Source organism: Chironomus tepperi, unplaced genomic scaffold (assembly GCF_022539635.2).
Source record: "Chironomus tepperi strain 1889 unplaced genomic scaffold, CSIRO-AGI_Ctep_v1 contig_176, whole genome shotgun sequence".
Classification (NCBI taxonomy): Eukaryota; Metazoa; Arthropoda; class Insecta; order Diptera; family Chironomidae; genus Chironomus; species Chironomus tepperi.
The window spans coordinates 263,238-289,515 of record NW_027226298.1 but is presented as its reverse complement, the minus strand read 5'-3'; the positions used below and the strand labels follow the sequence as shown (position 1 = coordinate 289,515).

At 30.7% G+C, this 26,278-nt stretch overlaps 2 protein-coding genes and 1 long non-coding RNA gene across 8 annotated transcripts in view; 2 read left to right on the top strand and 1 right to left on the bottom strand.

The window, feature by feature from the left end:
* LOC139089270 (sphingosine kinase B-like) overlaps positions 1–17,872 on the top strand; it is a 122,291-nt gene extending 104,419 nt beyond the window's left edge. For 3 of the 5 annotated variants that reach the window (XM_070638748.1, XM_070638747.1, XM_070638749.1), the window contains exon 7: positions 11,745–17,872. In XM_070638748.1, the coding sequence (XP_070494849.1) occupies positions 11,745–11,905 (161 nt within the window). In that variant the 3' untranslated portion in view covers positions 11,906–17,872. Of the gene's footprint in view, positions 1–3,338; positions 6,314–11,744 lie in introns of all 5 variants that reach the window. The other 2 variants (XR_011544284.1, XM_070638750.1) reach the window with 2 other exon arrangements.
* On the bottom strand, positions 15,409–19,806 carry LOC139089272 (uncharacterized). Its single transcript, XR_011544285.1, has 2 exons — positions 17,391–19,806; positions 15,409–17,321 (listed from the first exon to the last, which is right to left on the bottom strand). It is a non-coding gene; the product is annotated as an uncharacterized lncRNA (long non-coding RNA).
* Mapmodulin (acidic leucine-rich nuclear phosphoprotein 32 mapmodulin) lies at positions 18,441–22,004 on the top strand. Of its 2 annotated transcripts, XM_070638751.1 has the most exons (8): positions 18,441–18,625; positions 20,070–20,233; positions 20,295–20,575; positions 20,839–21,123; positions 21,190–21,276; positions 21,353–21,442; positions 21,512–21,559; positions 21,814–22,004. In XM_070638751.1, exons 1-8 carry the CDS (start codon positions 18,578–18,580, stop codon positions 21,867–21,869), a joined length of 1,059 nt encoding a protein of 352 aa, XP_070494852.1. In that variant the 5' UTR covers positions 18,441–18,577; the 3' UTR covers positions 21,870–22,004. The 2 variants fall into 2 exon arrangements, with proteins under 2 accessions (XP_070494852.1, XP_070494853.1); XM_070638752.1 differs by lacking the exon at positions 20,839–21,123 and having other exon boundaries at positions 18,442–18,625.
* Positions 22,005–26,278: the final 4,274 nt, after the last annotated feature.

The window sequence follows — 26,278 nt, the reverse complement described above, 5'->3', positions numbered from 1 at the left end:
TCCACAAATGCGTCACATCCATTAAAGCCTGAATAAAATCCTTCTTTCTCGAAAACTCATTCATTTGTAAAGAGCTAAGAATTGCTGAGAGCAAAAGAACTGGATTTAATGTTCATTCATATATATCTACATCTATGTCTTAATATCTGTTTCTGTACGCATAAGAAATTAATGGATAATAATGTTATATATGTCATAAGTAAAATCAACATAGTCGAATAATGTTTATGCTTATGTTGCGAAATTGAGCTATAATCAAAAGGACGTAATAGAGTTGGAATGAGAGCAAACTTTATTTCTCTTCGTTCTTTGATTTGTATTCATAAGCTTTGACACAGGCTTAATGAATAAGTCAATGGAACTGTAGTACACATGGCTGTTAATGATTTTCTGATGTTACGAATGAATTATGATTAATTTTTAATTAAAAAAGTAGAAATTATCAATTCCACAAAATGATGAAGAATCAACTATCATAAATCAACATAGCAGATTGATGATAATCATTGCCATAAAGTTCATATACCGTAAAACAAGATGACGTTCACTTGTTGTCTTCTGGATTGTTCGACTTTATGACATTCTGTTTTAGTTTTTTGTCTATCCACAAGCAGTCAACAAGTCGCAAAAAATAAGTTTTTATCCACATAAATCATGAAAATGAATAAAGATGATGCTTGTGCTTTAAGCATAATATGTAATAGATGTGTACATATTCGTATGTTAAGAGAAGATAACGAAAATAGCCATAAGCATTATAAACAGTATCATGTGGTCAAGCATCCCATTATTGCTATCATATGTGATACTTTTTTGCATAGCATTAAATGGGAAATTGTTTTGTAATTTGTATAAACTTTTAGTGCTCGACATTTAAAGCCATGATAGCATCAATTATAATCCTCTTACTTGAACATGTGTCCATTAAGTTTTTACCATATTTTAATTCATTTTAATCTTATTTATGTGTGTGTACTGACATGAAATTTTAGTGCTATGGATTGTTTGATTGACATCTTCAAATTTTCTAATTAAGTAATAGCTTAGAACTTTTGACGTTTATTTAATTAGCAACAGATGAATAGTATTCTAGCCACAATATTCAGTAAATTTAATTAAATACATTCTTTGAAATATTCTGAAATTTTATTCTAAACTAAATGTAAATACAAAGGGTGTGAGACTACATTCCAACAATATTCGTTAAATTTAACGAAGATAATTTGAATCTGAAAAATACGTTAGCTTATTGTTTTGTTATTTCTGTTTGAAATCATCTGATTAAATCTCATTGATTGCATTTCAACAAAAGAGTCAATTCTACCCTAATCTACAACAACATCAAAAGCCAATCAAGTTCCTTTGTTTCAATTTCCATTCTTGAAAATCATTAAACAGTTGTTCCATTTCTTAAATAGGCTTATTTGTATCATGAATGGTGAAAGTTTTACTTTTTTCAACTGTCATGTACGACTAATAATAATGTTAATAACACTTACCATCTTCGGTTAAATAAGTCTATTCAGACACTCAATAATCAACTTTTACCCTTTTCATTATGTACATGCAATCTCATTCAATTCTCATATTGAAGAAAATAGAAAATTGAAAGTAAAACAAAGGGAAAAGAAGAAGGAAAGAGGAATAAGGATAAAGAAGAAGAGAAAAAAATTTCAATCTAAAAGAATGACACGCCAGAAAATGGCAAGAAAATTATAAGAAGTAAAACTTGTGTTGCGTTTGCCCCAACAAGTCATTGTGTTATAGGGTTGGTCAAATCATCACCATCCGCCTAACTCAAGAAAGGAAAACTGTAACAGAGACATACGTTCAGTATGAAAAATGTAATAAAATTATCATTATCATCATTTCTATATTTTTGTGAGCACACAAACACACATTAAATGAAAATCAAATCTGTTATCGTTACAAAACATTATTTCACAGTGATGTTGTCAAAGATTTGGAAGTGAAATATACTTAAGAGAAGTTTTTGTGGAAAGAAGAGACGGGAAATTTCTTTGCCATTTGTTTGTTTGTCTCTTGAGCATCATTTTAGTGCTGGTTTTGTTGGAAAATTGAGGTTGGCTGTGTGGTTTGTCTTTATTATATTCAATTTTATGTTACACGCTGTTTTAACGGTTGAAAAATTTTCAAATTTTATAAAATATTCATAGTTGCACACCCTTTTTGTTGTTTGTCATCAAATTTTCAGTATTTTTCCATTTTTCAAAGAGTAAACATCGATAAAACTTACTTTAATTTAATTATTAGACAAATAAGCAATCCTAAAACAGTAAGAAGTGCGCTCGGTAACGTCAAATGAAGGAAATCCTTTACTTTAAGTCAAACAGCAAATACTACACGACGAGAGAAAAAATAAGATTCATTTAGACAAATATACGATTTAATGAATTCATATTGTGTGCAAGAGTTTGTGCTTTATTTGCTCTTTGTCGTCTCTTTTTTATGGAACATTTTTCTCTCGATTTTCACGAGAATCACTTTTAACATGGCAGAAAGATGCGTATTATATTCATTAGATGTCTTGGAGATTTATTTATATTGACATGGCTTTATGTGCTGATAAATACGCATCCTGATGTGCCTTTTCTTCGTCTTTCCTTCGCACATAATTCATGATATGTTTGCGGTTTGGCTTATTTTACATTTTCTAGCTATGCTGCCATGATACAAAATAAATACATAAATATTCATGTATATGTTTAGAACTTTTCGCTGAATAATGATAAGAGATTAACCTCAAAAAAGAATATGAAACGGCACAAGTGCTTTCATCCCATCCGACCACCTACATAGAGCTTATTTTTAGAAGAATCATCATGAACTTTCACTAATCTCATGTTGCAAATAGAGATGAACGAATTTTCTTTACTAATAGTTAAGTACTCCACAGATACTAATGTCTTGCTGGTTATAGTCAATCCTCTAATGAAGAATTATGATTCTTCTTTTATATACTTTTCTCCTAATCCTGCTTTTATGTATCTCAAAGAGTGAGGAATGTATTGCTATATATAAGATTAATTCGGACAACAGCATTAACATATGGATGCTGTTTATTTCGGAATCGGAAATTGAGTGATGAGAGGGACATGAAATAAAACAAGAAAAATGGCGATGAAATTCATAGTCAATAGTTCATGCATAATTTCTCATTAATCTACGTATCTGGGTGGCACAAAATATTCAGAACAAGAATAGTTAGCTACGCTAGGCTGAGAGTCACGTAGCAACGATTTGCTGACGTCAAAGCTTAACTTGAATGCATTGTGCTGCCCAATGTCTATAATATATCCTTATTTCTCACCATACAGATCAACAACCTAAAATGTTTGCAGCAACAAGATTTAGCAAAATGTTTAAAGCTCAAATTCAATAAAATAACCTAAAAAAAACTTTGAAGAAATGATAGACAATTGAGAAGAATATCAAAAAAAGTCGCATTAAAATGACAATAATTTTGTGAAATATAGAGAAGCAAAGCTTTTTTTTCTACTACAACATAAACAAGGTTTTGGATCGAAAATAGAATTTTTTCGTGGATTATTTTTCTACTATCAGACATAAAAAGTATTTTTTTATCTACTTCTTCATTATCATCATAGCCAAACTGAGAATCCGAGTGCGAATGTGGATATAACAACAAATATTTTCATTTGACCTATCCAAATGTTATCGACAAAGGAGAAAAAAATTATAAAAAGAAATTAATACGAATTTATTGTCTTCCATATCGAATTTGAAGGAAATAAGAAGCAGCAGTTTTTGTGCAGTAAGGAAAATATTATACTGGGCTTTTTTGTATACAAAGAAATAAATTACTTTTTGATAAAACAATATGGATATTTCACAAATTACAACTGTTGAGTTGCATGGAGCAGGTGCATCAACTGGCAGTGGACGTCGACGTCCTCCGAAACTTAAACCTGTTGATCGTACTGTCTCAATGATTGTTGACAATTATACACCATTAACATCTGCAGCATTATCTGCTAGACATATTGGACCATTGGTTATAAATATGGATGAACCTCCTCCATCGTCACGTCGATCGTCGCCTAATATTAGTGATGAAATCTTTCGTATTCAACATCCAAGTTCGAATAGTATGGAGAATGCGATGTGTGTGTCGAGTAGTCTGGAAGAGGATTATCCTCCACCACCAATGAGAAAATCGAGTAGCTTTAGACGTGGCGAGACTATTGATATGATGGATCTACCATCGACTGTATCAACGTCTCTACAACATTTACGTAAGACGCCTTCATTTCATTCACCAGCTGATGAAGAAAATATAAAAATTGTGCCATTATCACGACATTATAGTGTTCGACATCATACACAACAGCCATCGTCATTTAAATCTATTGCAACAGCTGTTCATATCGCACAGCAACAGTTACAGCAACAAAGAGAACCATCACGTCGTAACTGCTCTATGCATCGTTCATTTCATGAGCCACAAAAACGTTCATCTCATGCGAAACGTGAAATTGCCGTAAAAAGTAATTCATTTAGTAGTGATGAGCAACAGCCACCGGTTCAGCAACATTTAATGTATTCACAACAACATTCATCGATGCCATTTCAACAGACTGCAAAAAAGCATTCGCTTGAAGGCGAATTGTATCGTTCACGTAGTAATAGTCGTAGCAATTCACAGGGATTAGATGAACAGTCACAATTTTTAGATGTATGGAAACCATCACCAATGCCATCACCACAGCCTGGACATTCACGTAAATCGCCTAGTCCACGTCCATCAAGTTCGAATAGTTTAGATCAAGTACTTAGTCAAGGTTCAGTAAATCCACGAGCATTAATGAATACAGGTACAACTGCAAAAATGCTACGTCATCAGCAAACGGTGTCTGCATTAAATCCACAATTTTTAGCACCGATTCCACTATTAGCTTTAGATAAATCTTTTGAAAATGTTTATCAAGTTAAATCACCTGTTTTTGATATGAAAAAATCGTATAGTTTAAAATATAAAAATGGCCCAAGTGGCAATAACACTAAAGAGAATCGTGAATTGTTTAAATCGAGAAAATCAAAGAGCTTTATAACAGATACAGATCCATTGGATATACCATTTATAATGAGTCCCAATTTAAGTCCCGCCGGTTTAAGTGCTAGTGGCTCTATAAAGAAACATCATTCGCCACTGATCTCGCCCTTACCACAAAATCGTAATAAATTATTACTGGATGATTTAAAACGTCGTAGTGGAGATGGAGCTGATTTATTACCACCAGATCCATCAAGTTTTCCAATTGAATTTGGTGGTTTGGACTTTAATACAATATACAAATCATATAGAGCACAACAGAAGACAACAACTGGTCGTCGACATAAAAATCGTCGAAAAAAGAGCTCATCATCAATGGGACAAAAGGATGAAGAAGAATATGATTCTGAATCAATAACAAAACGCAAACGTATCGTTTGTATTGTGATGACTGTCTTTTTGGGTCTCGTACTGTTTGCAGTATTGGCTGTAATTGTAACCTTAACTCACGCTAGTGTTACTCAAGTGCAAAATCAAACGCGTCATGTTTATACATTTTCCAGAGACACACGTCCCATTCATTATCCAGCTGGCGGAGGTGGTAATTGACCCATAATATTCAGCTAGTAGTAGCATAAGTCGTCATTCCTGTTGCTTTCTGTTTTATAGCATCAAAATTATTATTATTATTATTATTATGATGAACAAAAAAAATGAATTTGATACGCAAAATTGATATTAATATATAATGAGATATATTGATACACAAGAAGATTAACTTAAGGTAGCAGAAGAAGTAATCATCCTAAAAAAAAAGAATTAAAATGTTGATAATGATCATATTTAGTAATTGACGTTTTTTGTATGTAATCGAGAATTTAATATCTAAATATAAGTCTAGAAGAAGATACTCAAAATACATAAAAAAAGGAAGTTTAATACATTGACGATACAGTCGTAAAAAAATTGATATAAAACTACTGTTTAGCTTAAGGATAAATAAGAAATTAATAATGATGAAACAAAATCTAACGAAAAAGTGCCATAAACAAATCATAAAAGTTATTGTGTGTGAAACTAATGCGTGTGTGCTTAATAATATGGAACAAACTAACAAAAAAACATGGATTACTACCCAAGATTCATCAGACATTCAAACATGGATTTTATGCTTTGTAATAGTCTAAATTTATATAAAGCTGGAGTGCTGTGCTGAATGAGTGATGCAGAATATAAAAAAAATGTAATTTTAATGCGGATAGACAGAAAGCTTTAAAGGTATCACTTAATATTCATAAGAATTTAATCTTTTATTCACACTTTTTATTAATGTCCAAAATGATATTTTTCGTCTTTTAATTTCCGCTTTTATTAAAACTCATAATCCTCTCAATCATTAATCATTGTCATTGCCATAAAAGAAAGTTTTCACTGTCGCAAAATAATTCCTTTACGTGTAGTCAGTGTTGGTGGATGATGGATTTTAAGCGAATTTATGATCTGGTTTAATGTTGTTCAAATCATTTCTGTACCTCGGCACACCTTTAGAATACAGGGTGACATACTAAGGGACACAGGGTGACACACTAAGTGACACAGAGTGACACACTAAGTGACACACTAGTTGACATAGAGTAACACACTAGATGACACACTTAGTGACACAGAGTGACACATTAAGCGACACAAGATGACACAATTCGACACAGGATGACACACTAAGTAGCACACTAAGCGACACAAGATGACACAGGATGACACACTAAGTGACATAGGATGACACACTAAATAACACAGAGAGACACACTAAATAACACAGAGAGACACACTAGTTGACATAAAGTAACACACTAAATGACACACAGAGTGACACACTAAGTGACACAAGATGACACAATGCGACTCAGTATGGTACACTAAATGACACAGAGAGACACACTAAGCGACACGGAGTGACACACTAAGCGACACAAAGTGACACACTAAGCGACATAGGATGACACAATAAATGACACAGAGCGACACAGAGTGACACACTCAGCGACACAGAGTGACACACTAAGCGACATAGAATGAAACATTTAGAGACACAGAGTGACATACTAAGCAACGCATGATGACACAGTGTGCCGCTCTAGTTAACACACGATGTGTTCCGCGACACATAGTTTAGACAATACTGATCCAAACAATATCAAGCTCTAACCCTGAATCTCCTTTCTATTAACACATTTCGTCTAACTTGTAGAGCCAAAAAAAGAAAGAAACGACACGTGACAAAAATTACAATTCACAACACTGTAAGGATTTTGTGTCTTTCTAAGAAAAATTTTCATGCAGCCTATTAAATTTACGCATATTTTTCATGTCAAAGAGGATTCATCACCTCAGTCATTATGGAATCAAGTCACATATGCAAAAAGTTTTTGAAACTAAATTAAAATTTTAATTCATTTTTGTCCTTTTTTGAGGTTAGCTTTTTTGTTAAGGTACAGAATTTATAGACAGTATTTATTGTGGAATTTTCAGATTGGATATACAAATATTTTGAAAGATATTCAAGGATGTTGTTGTTATATAAGCAAAATATTCTTTGATTTTTCTGTTTATTTTCGAGTTTATGGATATAAATAGATGTATAAATACTTTTCACTTACGTTTTTTAGTAAAATAAATAAACATTCTCAAATATTTGAGTAAGTCTTGCATGTAACAACAATATAACCTCATTTAAAAATCAATTATTCAGACAATGTAAACAAATTTGACCCCGAAAGTATATCTACGTCGTGAATTGATAACGATAAAACAATTTGTAGCTCTTGAATTCATAAAAATAAGAACCTTAATCACTTTAATTTACTTTTTTTCCATATTCAATTCAAAACACGTGTTGTGGATCAAATTTCACATACTTCATCATTTTCTAGGGTTTTTGCTGTACATCCCAAAATGTACATTTAAAAGGGAAATTCATTTGCATTTAAAAGCTTAACACTCGAACAAATTTCTATAATTTTAGTCTGTACCATAATTGTAAGATATTAAGAAAATTTACAAATAATTACACATTTTAATGAAGCTCTTGTACTCTATGCACGTACAACTTAAATTACATGACTTTTCCTGAACTGTTTACATGTAAAATAGCTTCAAAACTAATTATATTTGTACTATGCATCATATGCATGCAAACTGCGATGATGATGCATAAATAGATGCTAAAATTTATTCACCAAAATGTAAAGATGTGGCTTCCATCTGTGCTTTATATCTGATATGTGAACTATCATTTGTAATCGGGATTTGTGGTAATGTTGAGAGTTGTTAACACTTAATACTATGCTTCAACTGTCACTGTTGATGTTTAGATGAGATTTATCTTTTATTTAACTTGTTTTTGAATCGGATGTATGAAATTTTATTTATTTTAGATGACTGTGACTGTAAACTTTGAATTATCATGTAAATTTTGCGATTAAGATGAAAACTTGAGCGTTTTGAGTATTGTAACTATTTAATAAAGTATTTTGCCATCTTTTTAAAGCTTAAGACATGGTTAAATCATTGAAATTGTCATTAATTAAAGCACAATTCACAAAAAACTTTTCGAAGTGAGCATTTTATTTTTTTTAAATCTTCAAAAACCGTTATTTTGAAAATTAATTTTCAAATCTCAACAATTGCGCTTCAGACACGCATTTACTGACAATTCAAAACATCTTTTGGATCAACCGCTGACTTTACTGTTTGCTCAGCATGGAAAATCCTTTCATGCTTCATATAGAGTGAACTATGTACTAACTCTAACTTTGTTAATCCACAACAAATTTTATCTGCTCTTATTTAATTAAATTCTGCTGTTATTATGTACTTTATGTGTTCCTTTGTACATAAAACAGTCAGCACGTGAAAGGCAAAATGTCTGTGCTTAAATTGTCACTCTTGTAGTTGATGAAAGGGAAATAACTTTACGCAATTAAATTACAGTCGACATTTTTTGTGTAGCACAAGTTGAAGGATACGAAAAATAAAAAACTAAAAGCTAGCAAAAAGGAATAAATCTTTCATTTCTCCTACTTTCAATCGATCCTTTCCCAAAATTTTTTATTGATTCACGCTTTCGTGACTATTTCGTACATTTAGTCCCAACATCATTATATTTGATGACATGTTTCATGATTTTATGAGTCTTTACTTTCTCTCATATGTTACATATGCTTGTCAGTGTAAAGGAACAGCAAGAAGTATGATGTCGTAAACCAAACACTTTCCGCTTAGTTTTATATTGACGATGAAGTTCTTTTTGGGTCTACACATTTTATCTAATTGAACACGATTCGTTAAATGGAAGGCTGGAGGGTTACTTTTATTATTTTAAGGTAGAATTTTGAAGTTCTAGGCATTTTTGAGGTGTAATTTTGAGTTCGGATCTAGATACTCTTAATATCTGTGTATCTGAGGCTTTCCACGATGATTCTGGTCTTGTTATCACAAGAATCAGTCTAATATCTAGTCCGAGCAGAACAAACTGTATCATATTGTGTCCATGTGCTCGACATAACCTCACTTTTATAGACTACAATTCATAAAAGCCTCGATACAAGCATAACCATCAATAATAATAATTACAGCCCAATTCATTGTATTTGATTTGTATTAAAATATTGAGACCATATTCGTGCCTTCATAACAATCAGCATATAGAAAACAGATCATTCATATTAAAAGGGGAGGTTGTGAATGTAAAATGTATAAATCATAGTCATGACTCAATACCAAAACAGTCAATCAATTTTTGTCAATATTTTTTTTTTTTATGTTACATAACAATTTGGGATTTATTGTTATGGGGCGTCATAGATAAGGATGTGGATTTATTGAGGCTGTTGCTTATTTTATTGATATCAATTAGTACAAAAAGTGGGCAATTAGGAAATAATTAGTTCAATGAAAGTAAAATCAAACCTTTGAGCTACATTATTTGGCTGTTTAACTTAACGAGAATTCCGGCCGAGCTTCTTAAAACTCAAGCAACAATTTAATTAGAAAAGTTTCTTATTTCACTTCTCTTTGAAAGCAAGAATAGAATTCCACTAAGTTTTAATACTTTTTGTTCTTCACAGTGCCCTTGATTAATAGCCATAAATAAGCACCCAACATCTTTTTCAGTATCAAATTATGAGTGGAGCAGACGTAGAAACGTGTCTATAATTTGTTTCAAAATAGATTTTTTTGCCCTTTTGTGTTTCCAACAAGAAATTATGGCTTTAAAAGAAAATCTGAAGGTTGGAATTAATTTTGCGTAAATTTAAACGGTTTTTAAAGATTTAAATTTTCTAAAGCGTTGCTTTAATAGCGAATTGAAATGAAATGAACATAATGAATTACTGAACGACTTGAAAATCTATTTTAAAATGAAATTCTAAGTAATTATAAAGCTTAAAGGAACATCAAGCATCTGTAATACATCTGAAGTAAAATACAATCATTCAAAACACTCTTGTTTTCAAGTAATTGAGAAAATGTGATAAAATCTCACTTAACAACAACAAAAAAGTCTTTAATTGCGCTTTTGACTTACGAAAAGAATTTTAATGAGAGCGTCCTTACAGTAAAGTCTCAGATTATGTTGCGAAGAAGTCATGCAATATGATATTCTTTGTTCTATAAGACGTCTACATATTTAGATAGTCATGATCAAAGAGTTTAGTAAACAAAAAATGCAAAGATTCTTAAAAATCATATCGATGGGATATTATTTCATTCGTTTCAAGTCATGCATACAATATAATCTCAATATCCAATCAAGTGAATCAATGTAAATAGAAATAAACGAGCTGAACATTCATATTTATTTATCCAGCTCAATTTTTTTCTTTTTGTCATTTTTCTTATTCTTAAATATTTTTTTTGTTATAGTACATAGAGAAAGGAATGGATTCATGCTTTTAAATCTATCAAATGCTCACAATTTATTTTCATCTTGATGCCTTCTTATGAAAAGGAACAGAGAATTATATTTTCATCCTTTTGACTTGAATATGGATATGATTTAAGCACATTTTGATTTTTTGGAATAATCAGAAGGGTCTGTAAAGTCTATTTAAGGTTTTTAAGTTTCTCATCTTTTTTACTTCATTTAATTCCACTTTAACAAGTTAGATATAAGGATTATAGAATTTCTGTTGACAGTCTAATGATTTATCTGTTCCTAACCTCAAAAACATAAGTTTTCAATTGTTCAGCATTAAAGAGCTTTCTGTCACAATTTTAATTTACTATTAAAAATGTCAACAGTGTCTCAAGACCCAGATGTTCTGGCCTTTAATTGAAACGCAATAATTCTGTATAAAATAACATCCGGATGGTTACCATGTTAATGTTAAATGATCGTAATGTCACATGGCATTCACAATTTGGTGACAATTACAGAAGATTCAAGCTTTTTTTGTGAGAGTGATAAATAATAAAGGCGGAATCAGGTCGTCAAATACATGTCAAAACAACATAAAAATTTCATCTTAACTTTACAAGCATTTACAGGATACACTTTCATGTCACAATAAATTCACCATAAAAAATTTTCATTACACACCACTCATCTGCTTTCATTCCATAAACATTCTGTTTTCATTCCACCATAACTTCCTCATTCATCAAGTATAAATTTTAATCTTTTTTTCTGTTCTTGTTCTTTTTTTTGCAGTTCGTCAAGAGAATGAGCGTTTGTTGCAGGACTCATTGAATCGTGCTAAAATGGCTGTAAATTTTACAGATCCGCCATTACTAAGTTTGAGTACGACAACATCAACAATTCCAAATCACTCAACAATGAAAACGCTGCACCAGCATCAAAACTTTCCATAGCAGATTATTTTTGTTCAACTTGAGAGCATATTAATCTAATTGAAAATATGAAAAAAATACATGAATTTTTTTTCTTCTCTTCCTTCTTTCATTTTACTTTTGTGTAACAAAATAAATAAATTATAGAGATGGAACTGTAAAAAAAAATATGTATGCATTCAATCGTACATAATTCACAGTGCATTTGAAAATGTTGAAGCAGTGCAAATCGAATTTTCATAATTTTTTTCATGACTATACGTTATTATGTGATGTTTCACGAGTATGAGGATGAAGTTTTATGTACATTTACTAAATTAAATTTAATAGAGATGTGTAGAGAGCTAGCAAAACATCATTGTGTGTATGAAAATGATGTGTCTATAATAATGTTAATGAAATAGCTTTAAAAATGTTACATTTGCAGTTTCTATCTCAAGAATCCTTTTGGTATTATTTTTTTGCCTTGAAATATGAGTTCAGTGTTGTTAGTTGAGTGCTTTAGAATGTCAAGAATCGATTGATATTGATGATACTTCAGTTTTAAATGTTAAGTTGGATTTTAGTTTCAAGTGCTGAAATTATCTTGAAGATTTGATATTTAAACAGTTCTTAATATTTAAATCTGCAAGAATAAAGCATGGATAATCAAAATATTTGCTCAATACTTACTTAATTTAACTTTTTCTGCGATAAAATGATGAAAATTCTAAAAAAACTAAAAACTATAGAAAAAATCAAGGGTACGAAACTAAGCAGTTGAACTTAACGAAGATAATTTAAATCCTTAAAAACCGTTACATTTCGTTAAAGAAAAATTGAAGATAATTTTGCAATTTCCAAGCCTCCTAGACAACAACACTGAAAGATGACAGAAATATATATATGAAAAATTTATGAAAGTTCTTTTTGCATTGTAATCATTTCATGCTTTTTTGTTTTTCTTTCTATAGTACGAAAATAAGAAAGAAAAAAAAAGTTACATTTCAGACGTAAGAGATTTCAGCACATACGCTACACTCAAGATTTTTCTCGCATATTTTTCTTAAGGAAAATTTTTAAAAGAGAAGAAAAATTAAGACAGTTATCAGAACAAAAAAATTATTACTTGTTATTTCGGTACTTAATAAATGAACATAAAATACACAAAAAAAAAATTAAAAAAGTAAATAAATCAACGATTGATAATTAAAAAAGATAAATTTAATGCAGGAACAAGAATAAATTAATAAATTAATAGAAAAAAATTGTGATTATTAAGAAAGATACACAAAAACATATGAACAATTTATTGTGCTGATCTAGGGATTATAATTGGGATTTGTTTGAACTTTTGTGGAAGCTCACTTGTTAATTTTCAAGCATTTTATACTATAAAAATTACATAATTTAATTTTCATTTCAAGAGGATATAAAACATTTATTACATGCTTCAAAATTCGAACACGCATCTGAGTAATTGAAACAATTTCAAGGTCAATTCGTAATAATCATAAAAAATATTTATAGTCAGCAAAGCTATTATCTTTAATTGTCCATGAATTGAAGAATTTTCCTATTTTAAATGATTTTTATTCTCATAATTCAAGTTAAAGTAGCTAATTCTGACAAACCTTTAAAGTAATCGGCCATAGACTCGTCTCTAGAAGCTTTTCAGTATTCCTGCAATTTGTTCTTGACAGGTATCAACTCCTACACATCTTACCTTCTCATCCGAGCGGCGAGCTGTGACAAATTTCATTTTTTGCTGTCGACATGAGACAAAGACCGGCCATCAGGGTACTTTAATGTCATTTTAACTAGAAAATTGTATATTAATCGGAGTGCAGATGTAATAGGGATGTATATCTTATATCTGACACTTTGCCATACAGTCGAGCATCTCTCGATAGCTCAGATCTAGGAGCATGAGATCGCAAATCATACTATGTGGGTTCAAATCCCACTCATTAACTAGAAATCAATTTTATCAACGATGTTTTTAAAACACATTTTTAGCGCATTTTTGAAATTTTTTTCAAAAAGGTAGCTTAATAAGACACTTTGTTCGTTCGTTCGTTCGTCTGTTCGGTCGGCTGGAACGCGAGATCTCAAAAACTAGACATTGTAGAGAGCTCTGGTTTGTTTTAATAGCTTCGTTCTATCAAGTTATTGGGTTATCGGTCATTTAGAAGTTTCAAATTAACGCATAAATACTATAATTAACAGTTTTTAATTTTCAAATACAACAACAACACGTTTTTTCATTGTTTTACAGTGTTTTTCAATGTTTGTCGATGTTTTTTCAGTGTTTACTGAACAATGTTTGAATTTTTTTTGACCGTTATGAATTTTGAATTATGAAAATCCGTTAAATGATTAAGTTCTTAAATTTGTGGAAGTTTTATATGGATCTTGTTTTAAGATCTGAAAGTTACTTGGATCTTACTGGATCTTGGTTTTTAGGTTTGGAAGTGACCTGAATCTTACTGGATCTTGGTTTTTAGGTCTGGAAGTGACCTGGATCTTACTGGATCTTGTGTTTTAGTTCTGGAAGTGACCTGGATCTTACCGGATATTGTGTTTTAGTTCTGGAAGTGACCTAGATCCTATTAGATCTTGTTTTGTGGCCAGGAAGTAAACTGGATCCTACTGGATCTCATTTCGTGCGAAAGGAAGTGACCAGAATCCTACTGGATCTTGTTTTTGAGGTCTGGAAGTGACTTATTAATCAATTACTGATCGCTGGGACAAAAATGCGCTTAAGTCCCTCGATCAATAACACGAGGACTTTTGTAATTTTTTTACCTTTTAAACTCAATTCTTATTCTCTGAACTGCTTAGGCTAAGGTCCGCTGGCCTAGTTAATTTTTTTTTTAAATTTCTAAGAATTAACCTCAAAAATCATTTAATAATTTCAACTCCCTGAGCTTCAAATTTAATCTGACAAATTAAATACATTTTATAATCCCTAGAGCAACAGCATATACCATTCAAAAAAGGTTATGCTTTTAAAAAAACGACACATTGAAAACAAAAATTAAATTTTGCAAATTCAATAGAACCACAACAAAAAAAAAGAAAAAAATAAATTTTTTAAGTAGAAAAAAAGAATTTAAAAAAAAATTCAATTTAATCAAAAAAAAGGAAGTAAAGAAGTTGAAAAAGTAAATATCACACGTGCGTTACCATCATTTCCCATTTGTCATTTTCTTTTGGCTTACTTTCCCAAAAAGATAATAAAACAAAAACAAATATTTTTTTACATTTTCATTCTTATGCTGAATGTAAATGTCCGCTTTGCTGTTTATAATGAGATCAAATTTGATTTTTGCATTAGGCGAATCACATTTGCTTGTTGTGAGGAAGAAGATAATAATAATATATTTTATAATTGTTTCCTTTACGTTCCTTAACAAATTCTCCAAGCATGTTTACCAAAAAAAAAGAAAGTAAAGAAATAATGAGAGTATCTACACGAAAGGAAAATATTTTTATAAGTAAAAGCAAAACTGATGACAAAAAAAAAATTGAAAAAAAGAAAATTATTTAGAAAGTATTCTTTAAATGGCAAAAGTCCCTTGAGGCTTTACATTCCAAAAGCAGAAAAAGGAAAATTTAGAGACACAGAAAGAACAATGATTCATTCCGAGCGACTTATGACTTATTTTTGTGACATGACATTAAGATACAGGAGGATTGGGTGGAATCAAAACCCGAGCAACACAATTTAGTTCCAATCCGTTCCCACAAATGTAACCAAGACGAATCTTTTTCAATTTTTGTCGCTCGGGTAGAAATCTAACCTAAAAGTCAACGTGATAAGACTAAATCTGTTCCTCAATCGACTTAAATTCGAATTCTCCGATCAGGAAAAGTTTTTCAAGGCAGCCAGTTGGTGCCCACATGGCATTCAAGTGACAATTTTCATTGCAGATAACATGTCACGAGGTTAACGAGGTCTGGCGCACACTTAATCGTTAAACAATTATTAACCGCGAAATGATCTAGTGCTGCATGATTGATATCTAGAATCAAATGCAATAAGAATCCTCAATTCGCAGACAAATCCAACATAAACCCAATTCTAACCTAAAATTCAACATCCAGAAACTATCTTGTATCATAATACAGTCATATGTCGCTCGGGATTACCTTTAATAATATTACATTAGGACAAACTTTATTTTAGGAAAAGTGTAGGTCATGCGCCAAGAGACTTTTGCTCATTTAATGTTTATTTATCAATAAAAAAACAGTCGAAAATTAGATTCATCGTTTCGTTGTTGTTTTTTACGTCTATAGATGCGGTGTATTAAGTATAAGTATATAAGAAAAAAAAGTGAAAATGTTGATATGCCAATGATGTAATTATTATGATTTTAATGTAAGAATAATGTTGAAAAAAAGTTCCATAAAATGCGCATAATAATACTATATTTTTGAGCAATGATGAGAAATTGAAGCGAAATCGTTTAGTTCCTGTAGAGCATTGAAAGCTTTTGTATGTTTTATTTTGAAACTTATGTGCTTTATGTTTATCCTCATGTTATATTGACATTGATATTTTGGTCTCTGAATCAACAGGCATTCGTCGCAATTCTTGATTAGAGATTATTCTCGGGAAAAATAACCGTCATTTCAAATTCAAAAGTTGTTCGTTTCTTTTTTAAATATTTCAAATTTCAAAAAGACGTTAATAAATAATGTCGACATTTTGAGATCCCCTACTCATCATTGGATCATTTGATTTGTTTACTTCCAATTCCCATGCGAATCGATGTATTCAAATAATTCTCAAAATGTCATATCCATTTCGGCATGTATTTCCTTTTAGTGACTGTTCGACGCTTCCATGTGGAATATCTAAGTTTTGATTCATTTCCGGAAGCTTCAATGTGTCATATCGTGGAAATGTCAATAATGATGATGACGATGATGATGCTTCCTGTTGCTTCCAAGCCATACTCACTGTGTTGTTAGATGGTAGTCAAGGTGTTTTTGAAATTATAAAACGCTTTGTACTTGGAAGCTGCCTAGTTACGTAATCAGCTCTTGTTCAATTTTTACACAGAAGCTCCACAACCGCCTTCAATTTCTATTAGCATTTTCGAGAAGAACTGAAAACTTTTTGTCGGAAATATTTATTTTTAAATCACCTCCACTCACTTCTTTGGAATATTGCCTATTTTTGTTGTATATTAAAATGTACTTCAAACAAGATGAAGTTCCAGACGAGAGATAATAAGGAAGGGAAAAAAAGTTTGAGGAAATTGTTTTTGAAAATCATATTTTTACTTCCTTATCATTTTTAAGTTAAAAAGAGCTTTTCTCTTGATATTATTTTACAAATATGCTTCCGAGAGTAATGTTGATGAAGGAAATTGTAGGAAATGAAAATTTGGACGCTCTTAATCAACAAGTGAACACGTATAGCGGTAAACTGGTGTATTTTTGTCTGTAAGAGGGCAATTAGGATGATATGACAGTAAATTGATAAATTTAGCAACAGATTATCACTGATTACATCAATTTAGCTCATAAATCACTAGATTTATGTCGGCAAATCAGCATCCCATCATCATAACCTCAAATTAGAATATTCAAAACAAAATTGAAATTGTGAAAGCGTCGAAACCTGTTGAAGAGTCAAAATTCATGAAATCAAGTCACAAAGATATTATTTAACTTAATTAAATCAATTGAGAGTATAATTAGCCAGTCAATTATACAATATCACCGAGAACAAAGTAAACATAATTAAAAAATACAAAAAAAAAGTAAATTTTTCTGAGAAAATTAAAAAAAAAGAATTTTTTTCGCAAGTTTGATAAGCTCGAAATAATAATAAAGAGAAAAATAAATGAAAATTGTTATTTAAAGTCATAATCACGAACGGAAAATGTTTGATTTTTCCTTAGAAGTTTATTGGAAATAAAGATGAAAAAAAAATAATAAAAATGAATAAACTAATTAATGACAAGAAATGATATCGTTGTTATGTAATTATATGATGAATAAAAGTAATCTAGAAAGATTTATTAAAAATTTAATTTTATTTTGTTGTCTGGCTGAAAATTTACATCAACGTATTTTTATTTTTCAGATTAAAATATTGTACCGCCAAAACATGATTTTTCATGTCCACGAGAAAAATAGTTTCTATGGATTGTTTGGAAAATTTAATATGCAAAAATTCTACATAAATCGCTATTTTACACTGGTTTGTTAATTAGAATGTGTGAGATTCAAGAAACTTTGTAATATTTCTAAAATTATTCATCCAAAAGTTTCTTATTCCACAGAAATTCCAATGTTTTCATTTTATTGATCGAGCATCATTTACGTTGGATTAATCAAAATAACCGTTGAAAAAATTAAAAATTAAATTTTATTGTTGATCTTGAGTTAATCTATTTAGGTTATAACATTCAATAGACAACAAAATACACATAATTAGCATAGAAATTAATTAAATAGTTAAAATTGCAGCATAAAGAGGAGAAAAGTCAACGAAGGATTTAACGGTTTTGAGAAATTCAAACAGATTCGACATAACGCACTCACACTATCAAATCGACTGCATTTTATTGAAATCTTGAGAAGTTTGAAAAAAGCATCAAAAATATTTTCGTGAAAATTTGTTATCAGTGGATAATAAAGGCTGAATTTATTATTTATTGAAAGTGAAGTGAATTAAATCGCGAATTGATTATGGAGAAGCGCATTTTATTGGAAAAACGCGGTAGAGAGGCCAATCAGGTGAATAAAGCATCCGTCATTCATATTTTGCCAATATTTCCGTGTACCGCTATCTAAAAATCCTTTTAATTACCTCAATAATTTTTCTCATTTCAACAATTACCAAAAAATCCCATCGATTTAAGGCGAAAAGTGTGTTTTTAATAAAATTAAATAATCAACAAAACGCTTTCAAATGAATGTGAAAAATAATTCCGATAAAAAAAAAACATGTTACCGCGAAACTTGCTTTTCATTAGTTTTCCATTGTATATCCTCTATTTCTAATAACCCAATTTATTACATTAATTAACATTTTTTCGTGTCTATTTTTATCAATAATTTTATCACATTTCTGATTTTCGCGATTTCGTCAATTTACGTTTTGAATCATTTTCTCCTTAAAATTATTATTATTATCTAAGAACCACATTAATTAGTGCTTCTTATTAAAAATTAATTAGTGATTCCTAATCAAAGCATTCAAAAAAAAATTTTTGTCCACGATTGCAATGCCGCGCGTTGCTAAATATCAACGAGAGAAGAAAACAAAGACTTTCCATGTGAAAATTTCTCTTTTTCCTATTGACACTTTAAGAAAATGACGCATCATGCTTACAGCATAGAATATCATAAAATCCCTAGTTCGTCCAAAATGTTAATTATCTTCACAAAAAGGCTCTAAAAAAAGTCATTTAAAATTGAAAAGAAATTAAAGTAGGAAGCCATGTTTTTCTAAAAAAAAAAAAAATAATAATGAAAATTAAGTCGTAGAAATTGTTGTTGTTGGACTCTCCTCTCCTATATGTATATATATATTCATACCAACATCGATTTCATAACTCTATGGCGAAAAAAAAATCTGTGACACTTTTTGTCACGCAAAAAATGCACTTGAATTTCATTATTATTCACCAGAAATGACTTCAACACACTTATTCATCATTAATCTATCAATTTAATGCACTTCCTTGCCATTTTTGATCCATTTTCATCGTGAAAAATTCAATTGAAAATTTTTTTTCTTCTCATTTCGTCAAATTTACACGACGACACAAGCGAAAAAAAAATAATTTTTTTTTCCTTCCTTCATCCATTTTTGTTGAGAATGGTCATGGGGAAAATGAAAACGAACAGAGCTGAGCGAGCAAAAGCAAAGTTGCTACTAATGAATTTTATTTTTTTAACGTAAATATCACCTAAATACGTTCGCATTCCTAACACACTTGCATCTTTCGTGTATCCATACACATCTTCTCAGCTATCGAATAATTATGTTCAGACGTACAGCGTATATTTCCATTCTATTGTATTTGTGACTATTTTACTAACATTATCATGCAAGTTGTGAATGTCGACAGAACGGAAGATTCGAATTTTAACGCGCGTATTAACGGAAATACATGAAATTCCATACAATCACGTGCTATACTTATGACTGACCATATGCTTATTTCAATTTCAGATCAAAGAACTCAATTTAGACAATTGTCGCAGTACCGCAATCGAAGGCTTAACAGATGAATTTACCACATTAGAAAAGCTCAGTTTGATAAACGTTGGTCTCACGTCACTCAAAAATTTCCCTAAATTACCGAGCCTTAAAAAACTAGAATTATCTGATAACAGGTTAGTCATGCTGCTTACTTCCATTTTTAGACACTTAATGACATTTTATTAATTATTGCAGAATTTCAAATGGTTTAAATCATTTACTAACAAGTCCCAAGCTTACATCACTTAATTTAAGCGGCAATAAGATCAAAGACTTTGAAGAATTGAAACCATTGGCAACTCTCGAAAAATTGGAAACATTGGATTTATTCAACAATGATGTTACATCAACTGAAAATTACAGAAATAATGTATTTCGATTGATACCATCATTAAAATTTTTGGATGGATTCGATAAAGAAGATAATGAAGCTATGACAGATGAGGATGATGAAGTCAATGGAAATGATGATGATAGTGAGTTATTTGCTGTTTAATTGATTATATTTAATTAATGAATTTTGTATTTCTGGATTATGTGCTTATTGGCTGTATAAAGTATGGGATCTTAGTCGTATGTACATGACTATGTGGTGTTACTTGGGATCATAATTTCTACTTTTTTGGTCCAAGCTAATGTGATGGACATTTTAATCCAATTTTAAATCTCAGGATTTATTTTTAATCCAATGATTAATTTTAACCTTAATTTGTATCACTTGCACAATTCACTCAAAAAGTGGGGGATGCCTTTAGTATAAATGGGATAGATATCGATTTAAAAGAGCTTGAAGAGCTCGAGAAGAGAGTAGCAGCTAAGAAGAAAGCGCAAGCCACTTCGTCCTGCGATAATAATAGTAATAATTCCAATAGTACAAAAGACTTGGAAGAAGATTTTGAAAAGTCTCTAAAAATCAACAATGATGTGCCAGCCACAGTGCAACCTTCTCTTGCGAGCATGTTCTTAGTCATTATGAGCATCTTTTCCATTCTTAATCAGATTTATTACAAGCCAACGGCACAACGTTAGTTTTTGGATATACTGAAGAATTTTCGAAATTAACTGATTTTTTTTTTATTTATGTCAACAGGTGATGATGAGGGTGCAGAGGAAGAAGATTTTGATGAAGATGACGATGATGAGGATGATGATGAAGATAATGTAGGATTAAAAGATGGTAAGTTTGTGGACGGAACCCTTTTTTTTGGGATGAATTTTGATTGAAACTTTTTTTTTTTGTTTGTTTAATTTAGTTTACAATGATGATATCGAAGAAGACAATTCTGACTGGAATGAAAATGAAAATGCAGAAGACGATGATGATGAGGATATCGATTCAGAAGGTAATTTCTGGATATTAAGCATTTATATGTGATTTTTGTGATTAAAATCTTGCAATTTATGCTTTATAGATGGCGATGAAACAGCTGAGAAGGTTGAAGATGATGCTGAAGGTGAATGTAAGTATTGCTGTGCATTTTTGGACATGATTGACATTCTGGAATGGAAGTCAAAGCCAGTTTGAGTGATAGTTAAACCAGGATTAAAGTTAATCCGAGTATCCTTGGATTAGATTTAATTTAGTAAGATTGGAAATAAATTCTGAGAATTCATGATTAGTTCCTCCATAGTGTCAATCAGTGCCAATATCCAAAAAATCTACCAAATCAATGCAATTTAATTAAAATCATTTTTTTATTTAATTTATTTGCAGCTGAATCACCTGCTCGAGGCAAGAAACGAAAACATGAGGGCGATGAGGGAGATTAAACTCATCGAGTACATCCCAAATAAATGAATTGATTCCGTCAATTCAATAACAAAACCCGACAAAAAAAATATCCCAAAACTCACAAAGAAAAAAAAGAAATAAATACAAAAAAAAAATATTAAAGATCATTGAAATTGACTAACACAAGAAATTAAGGAGAAACATCAACAAATTTTTATCCTCAACAGAAAGGAAGCGAAGAAAACCAACAATTGTTTATTGCATTAAAATGAAGTTCTCGTTACATTATGTTTAAAATAATTTTTCCTATAACATTTAAGAAAATTTTTCATTTTTTTTCTTGATTTAAATTTTTTTTTTTGTTTTTTTAAACACTGTTTTTAATCTTATTTCGAATTTTTTCCGCACCTACTTTTTCATATTCCTTACTTTTTTCAGTACAACCAAAATACTAATTGAAATATTTGTATTATTCCTTTTGAAATTATTCAATTTATTATATAAAAAGAAAAACATTGAATTTTAATGTTAAATTCTCCTCTATGGACAAAACTTAAAAACATTAAATTTGCTAATTTAAAAGGAATTTTGTCTTCTTCCTTCTCATCTAAATCTTTAAAGAATAAAATGTAAAATTTATGAATATTTTTATTTTTCTCTTGCTTTTAAAAAGAAGAAGGAGAAGGAAAGAATGTGGATGTTGGGTGGGGGATTTTTAAAGATTTGAAAGGACTGTTGCTAAGTTAATTTCATTAATCTAATGGAGCTGTAGCTTGTTGACATTTTGACTAATTTAGTTTAAATCGTAATCATTTTCCATTCAGCATGGGTTGTGCTTGATGCCCTAACAGACAAAGAGACCACATGTAGGGACCGTAGTGGTATTGATGTTCCATGAAAGCATCTTTGTCTGTTAGGGATGTCAACTAGAATTTTTTATGAAGTCTAGTCGACTTTTCCATACAAAATCCGAGTCGCTCTGCCCTTTCCTTTTTCAATTGAGTAAGCTTAGAGAAATTGAATTATTTTATCATCTATGACTTTAAAAATGCCAGAAGCTCAAAGAAAGGAGGCATTAATTATGGGGATAGTGAAATTAGCTCAGGATTCTCATTATGACTACGACTGATGTGAGCCTTAAAATCCTCATTCTCATACAAGACTAGCCTTAACAGGCAAATATACCGCTTTTAGGTACCGTAGTGTCATTTTAGGTACCATGAAAGCATGTTTTAGCCCGTTAGGGTAGGATACCCTAACATACAATAAGGATACTTGCCTAAATGTGCGTACTCATAATCATGCTCTTTGCCTGTTAGGATAGAATACATCCAATTTGTATGAATCCATGTGATTAAATCATGCAATAAGCTTCCAAAATATCAAAATCCACATTCTCGACTTCTTAAAATTCCTTCCATAAAAAATCCTTTTTTTATTTTCAGTTCACATGCATTAAGTCTTCTGTACATATTTTTTTATGTCATAAATTCTTTATCCTATATACCTAAAAGAAATGAAATGAAATGAAAGTTAATTAAGAGACACAAAACAAAAAAAAAGAAAATTTGTAGAAGAAATGACGAAAATCACACTTGAGAATGAATAAATTTAAATTATAAAGAAAAAAAAGTTAAACAGATGTTCTGGATATACAAAATAAAAAAATAAAAGAATTAAATTCTCAAATGTGATTTAAAAAATGTTTACAAAAAAAATGAATTAATTTTTCACAGTGAAATGACAAAAAAAAAATGAAAGAATTAAAAACAATAAATGATGAAAATGACCAAAATATAAATTTCAATGTTTCTTTCCCTTAGATGCTTAATTACGTGAGTTATAAATTGCTTTAATAAATCAATTAATCACTAACATTAGTGTAAATTTAACTGTCATTTAAAATTCAAAAATGAAAACCTTACAAATGTTTTGAATTTATTTTGAAAAAAGTTCGTTATTTTTTCGCATTTTTGGACACTAAAGATGATTCGAGTCAACAGATTATTATTTTTATGGTCTACATTTAGTTTTAACTTTTGTCATCTCACTTTATGTCTGTTTAAAATTTATGTTCGAAAAACGTTTAAAAAAAACCTGACATGAAAAATGGATAAAAATTAATAAAAGTAAAAAGTAATAAAAATATGATGTTTTTTGGATATTCCTTTTTCACTTTTGGTTGTTTTCAGGTTTGGTCATAAGGCAAAACAGGCACCTGTGACAGGCAAAACCGTACAGATTCGTGATAATTTGTATGGTTTTTATTACAAATTATCAAGAATTTGTACGGTTTTTGCCTGTCAAAGATGCCTGGTTTGCAACTCTGAATCAAACTCACGTACTACAATCAAGTTACACTGATATCCGGTCTGTTGCCTAATCACTCGCTTGCATCCCACTCTACTCTGACACCACATCCGAAAACACATTAATCCCTTAAGAATTGATTCAGTAATAAACACATTAAATTATAGTCTCATCCGCTACTAATCATGATGTAATTCCCAAAAAAACATGTCAATTACTTATGATATTTCAGAGATAATACATTAATTTTTATGAGTGATACATATCCGTATTATAGAACGTTTTCATGTACGGGAATCTCAGATGATGTCACAAAGCAGGAACGGAGTCTGAACTCTATGCAAACTGAAGATTGGCCAAAAAGGGATATACCCCTGGAAGAAGCGCATAAGCGGCAATGGTCAAGTTGGTTAGGAAATCCGGAATAAACCCCTGGTCGCAAATGGATGTATTATAAGAAAGTAAGCTTCCAAGTAACTCCGTCCCATTAAAATTCTTAATCATTAATATTGTCAATTCCTGAAAAATGTTTCTGACGTCATTTATTAAAAGACGTGAAATTCACTAAACATGACTTGTCCGTCCATAATAAAATTTCATGATCCAGTAAATATTCTCAGTATTGCACAACCAGCTTCAACAAGTGACAGTTCTTAAGTAGGTGATTATTCTTAAAAACCCCTAAAATAACCAATTTTAACATCGTAACAGCCGCAGACGATTACATCAAACTGCCTATCAATCCATTCATTGACGAACTTAACAAATAAATATTTATAAATCCACAAGACCCAAAATTATTCAAATTCAAATTTCTGATTTTTTTTGATAATGAATAATCAATGGAGTGGATATGGAAGGACAAATTTTTGGATATAAAAAGGATTTGATTCTCAAATGATTTCGCCATTCAGTATAGTCCTAAACGTTAAGTAGTGTCTAGTAATTTTTAAAGTAAGGATATGGAAATTTATAGATTCTTGGTTGTGATAGTGATTTTGACTGGATCGTCTGCCTTCTCAGCCATGTCACCGTAAGTTGATTTTGAGGTTATGTTCAACTTCTTTCCTAGATCTGACATCCATAATAACCAATTGTTCTACATGAACATCCTTCCTTCCCATTTCCAGATTTGAAAAGATGCACTGTGTATTCAATTCAGCCTCAGATGATCCCGAGTCATGCTTATTAGGCAGCAAAGTCAATGTCTGTGGTGCAATTAAATGCCTTAAAACCATCGGACAGCATTGTTCGCGTAAAGCAAGTGAATATAAAATTAAAGGAAATGAATGTGCAAAGGACCTAATTTGCGACTGTGATCAAAAGTGTAGCGGATGTATAAATGTGAATGGAGAGCAGAAATGTCGTTTGTCGGAGAATTGTATGCCTGGTGTGATGGGAAAGAGAAGTCAAATGACGGAAAATTTTGATTACCCAAGTCCTGGACATGACAGAATGGTCGCTGTATACTCTTAATTATGATTTTCTTTTCTACTAGACTTCCTTACAACGACAACGCTTATAGCTTACTTGACAAAAAAATACTAATTTTAATGGCTCTTTGGAGATGCAATTAGGGATTATTATTAATTGAGGATAATAATCCTTAGGCTGGATATAAGCAGATCCATTAGGGACATTGAAAAAATGGCATAAAAAGCTTTGAATAAAAAAAATCTCTGCTGCAAAAAAAAAGGAAGTCTTTACATTTTATCATGCAAATTATTATTCTTTCCTTTGCAGCATAGGATAGTCGTCAATGATTACTCGGACATATTTATTGAATATTTATCAATCCACATTAATTATTCATTATTTTGACATAAATTATGAATCGAAAAATATTCTAAAAATATTGTCGGTCCTGGATTGTATAAAAAGGAAGCGATTCCTTAACAAAATTATCAGTCATTTATCAATTGTTCAAGTCATAACATCAATAGATAATCCATTTAAATAACTTCCAAGTTTTACTCCAGCGTGGAAGTTTGCCATTAAATCAGATATGAAGCTTTTCGGTGCTATTTGCTTAGTTCTATCTGCACTTGGATACTGTTCTTGTGAAAATAAGAATTGCTTCATTGAAATGGATGAAGAAATAGCTAAGCAAGAATGTCCTGTTGGTAAGTATAGGAAG

What these genes read in the sequence shown, in the direction of transcription:
- Mapmodulin (XM_070638751.1), top strand. Translation starts at nt 18,578, where the DNA reads ATGGAGAAGCGCATTTTATTGGAAAAACGCGGTAGAGAGGCCAATCAG. An exon ending in GCGGTAGAGAGGCCAATCAG is followed by an intron (nt 18,626 to 20,069) that starts GTGAATAAAGCA and finishes TTTCAATTTCAG; the next exon opens with ATCAAAGAACTCAATTTAGA. An exon ending in TGAGGATATCGATTCAGAAG is followed by an intron (nt 21,443 to 21,511) that starts GTAATTTCTGGA and finishes TATGCTTTATAG; the next exon opens with ATGGCGATGAAACAGCTGAG.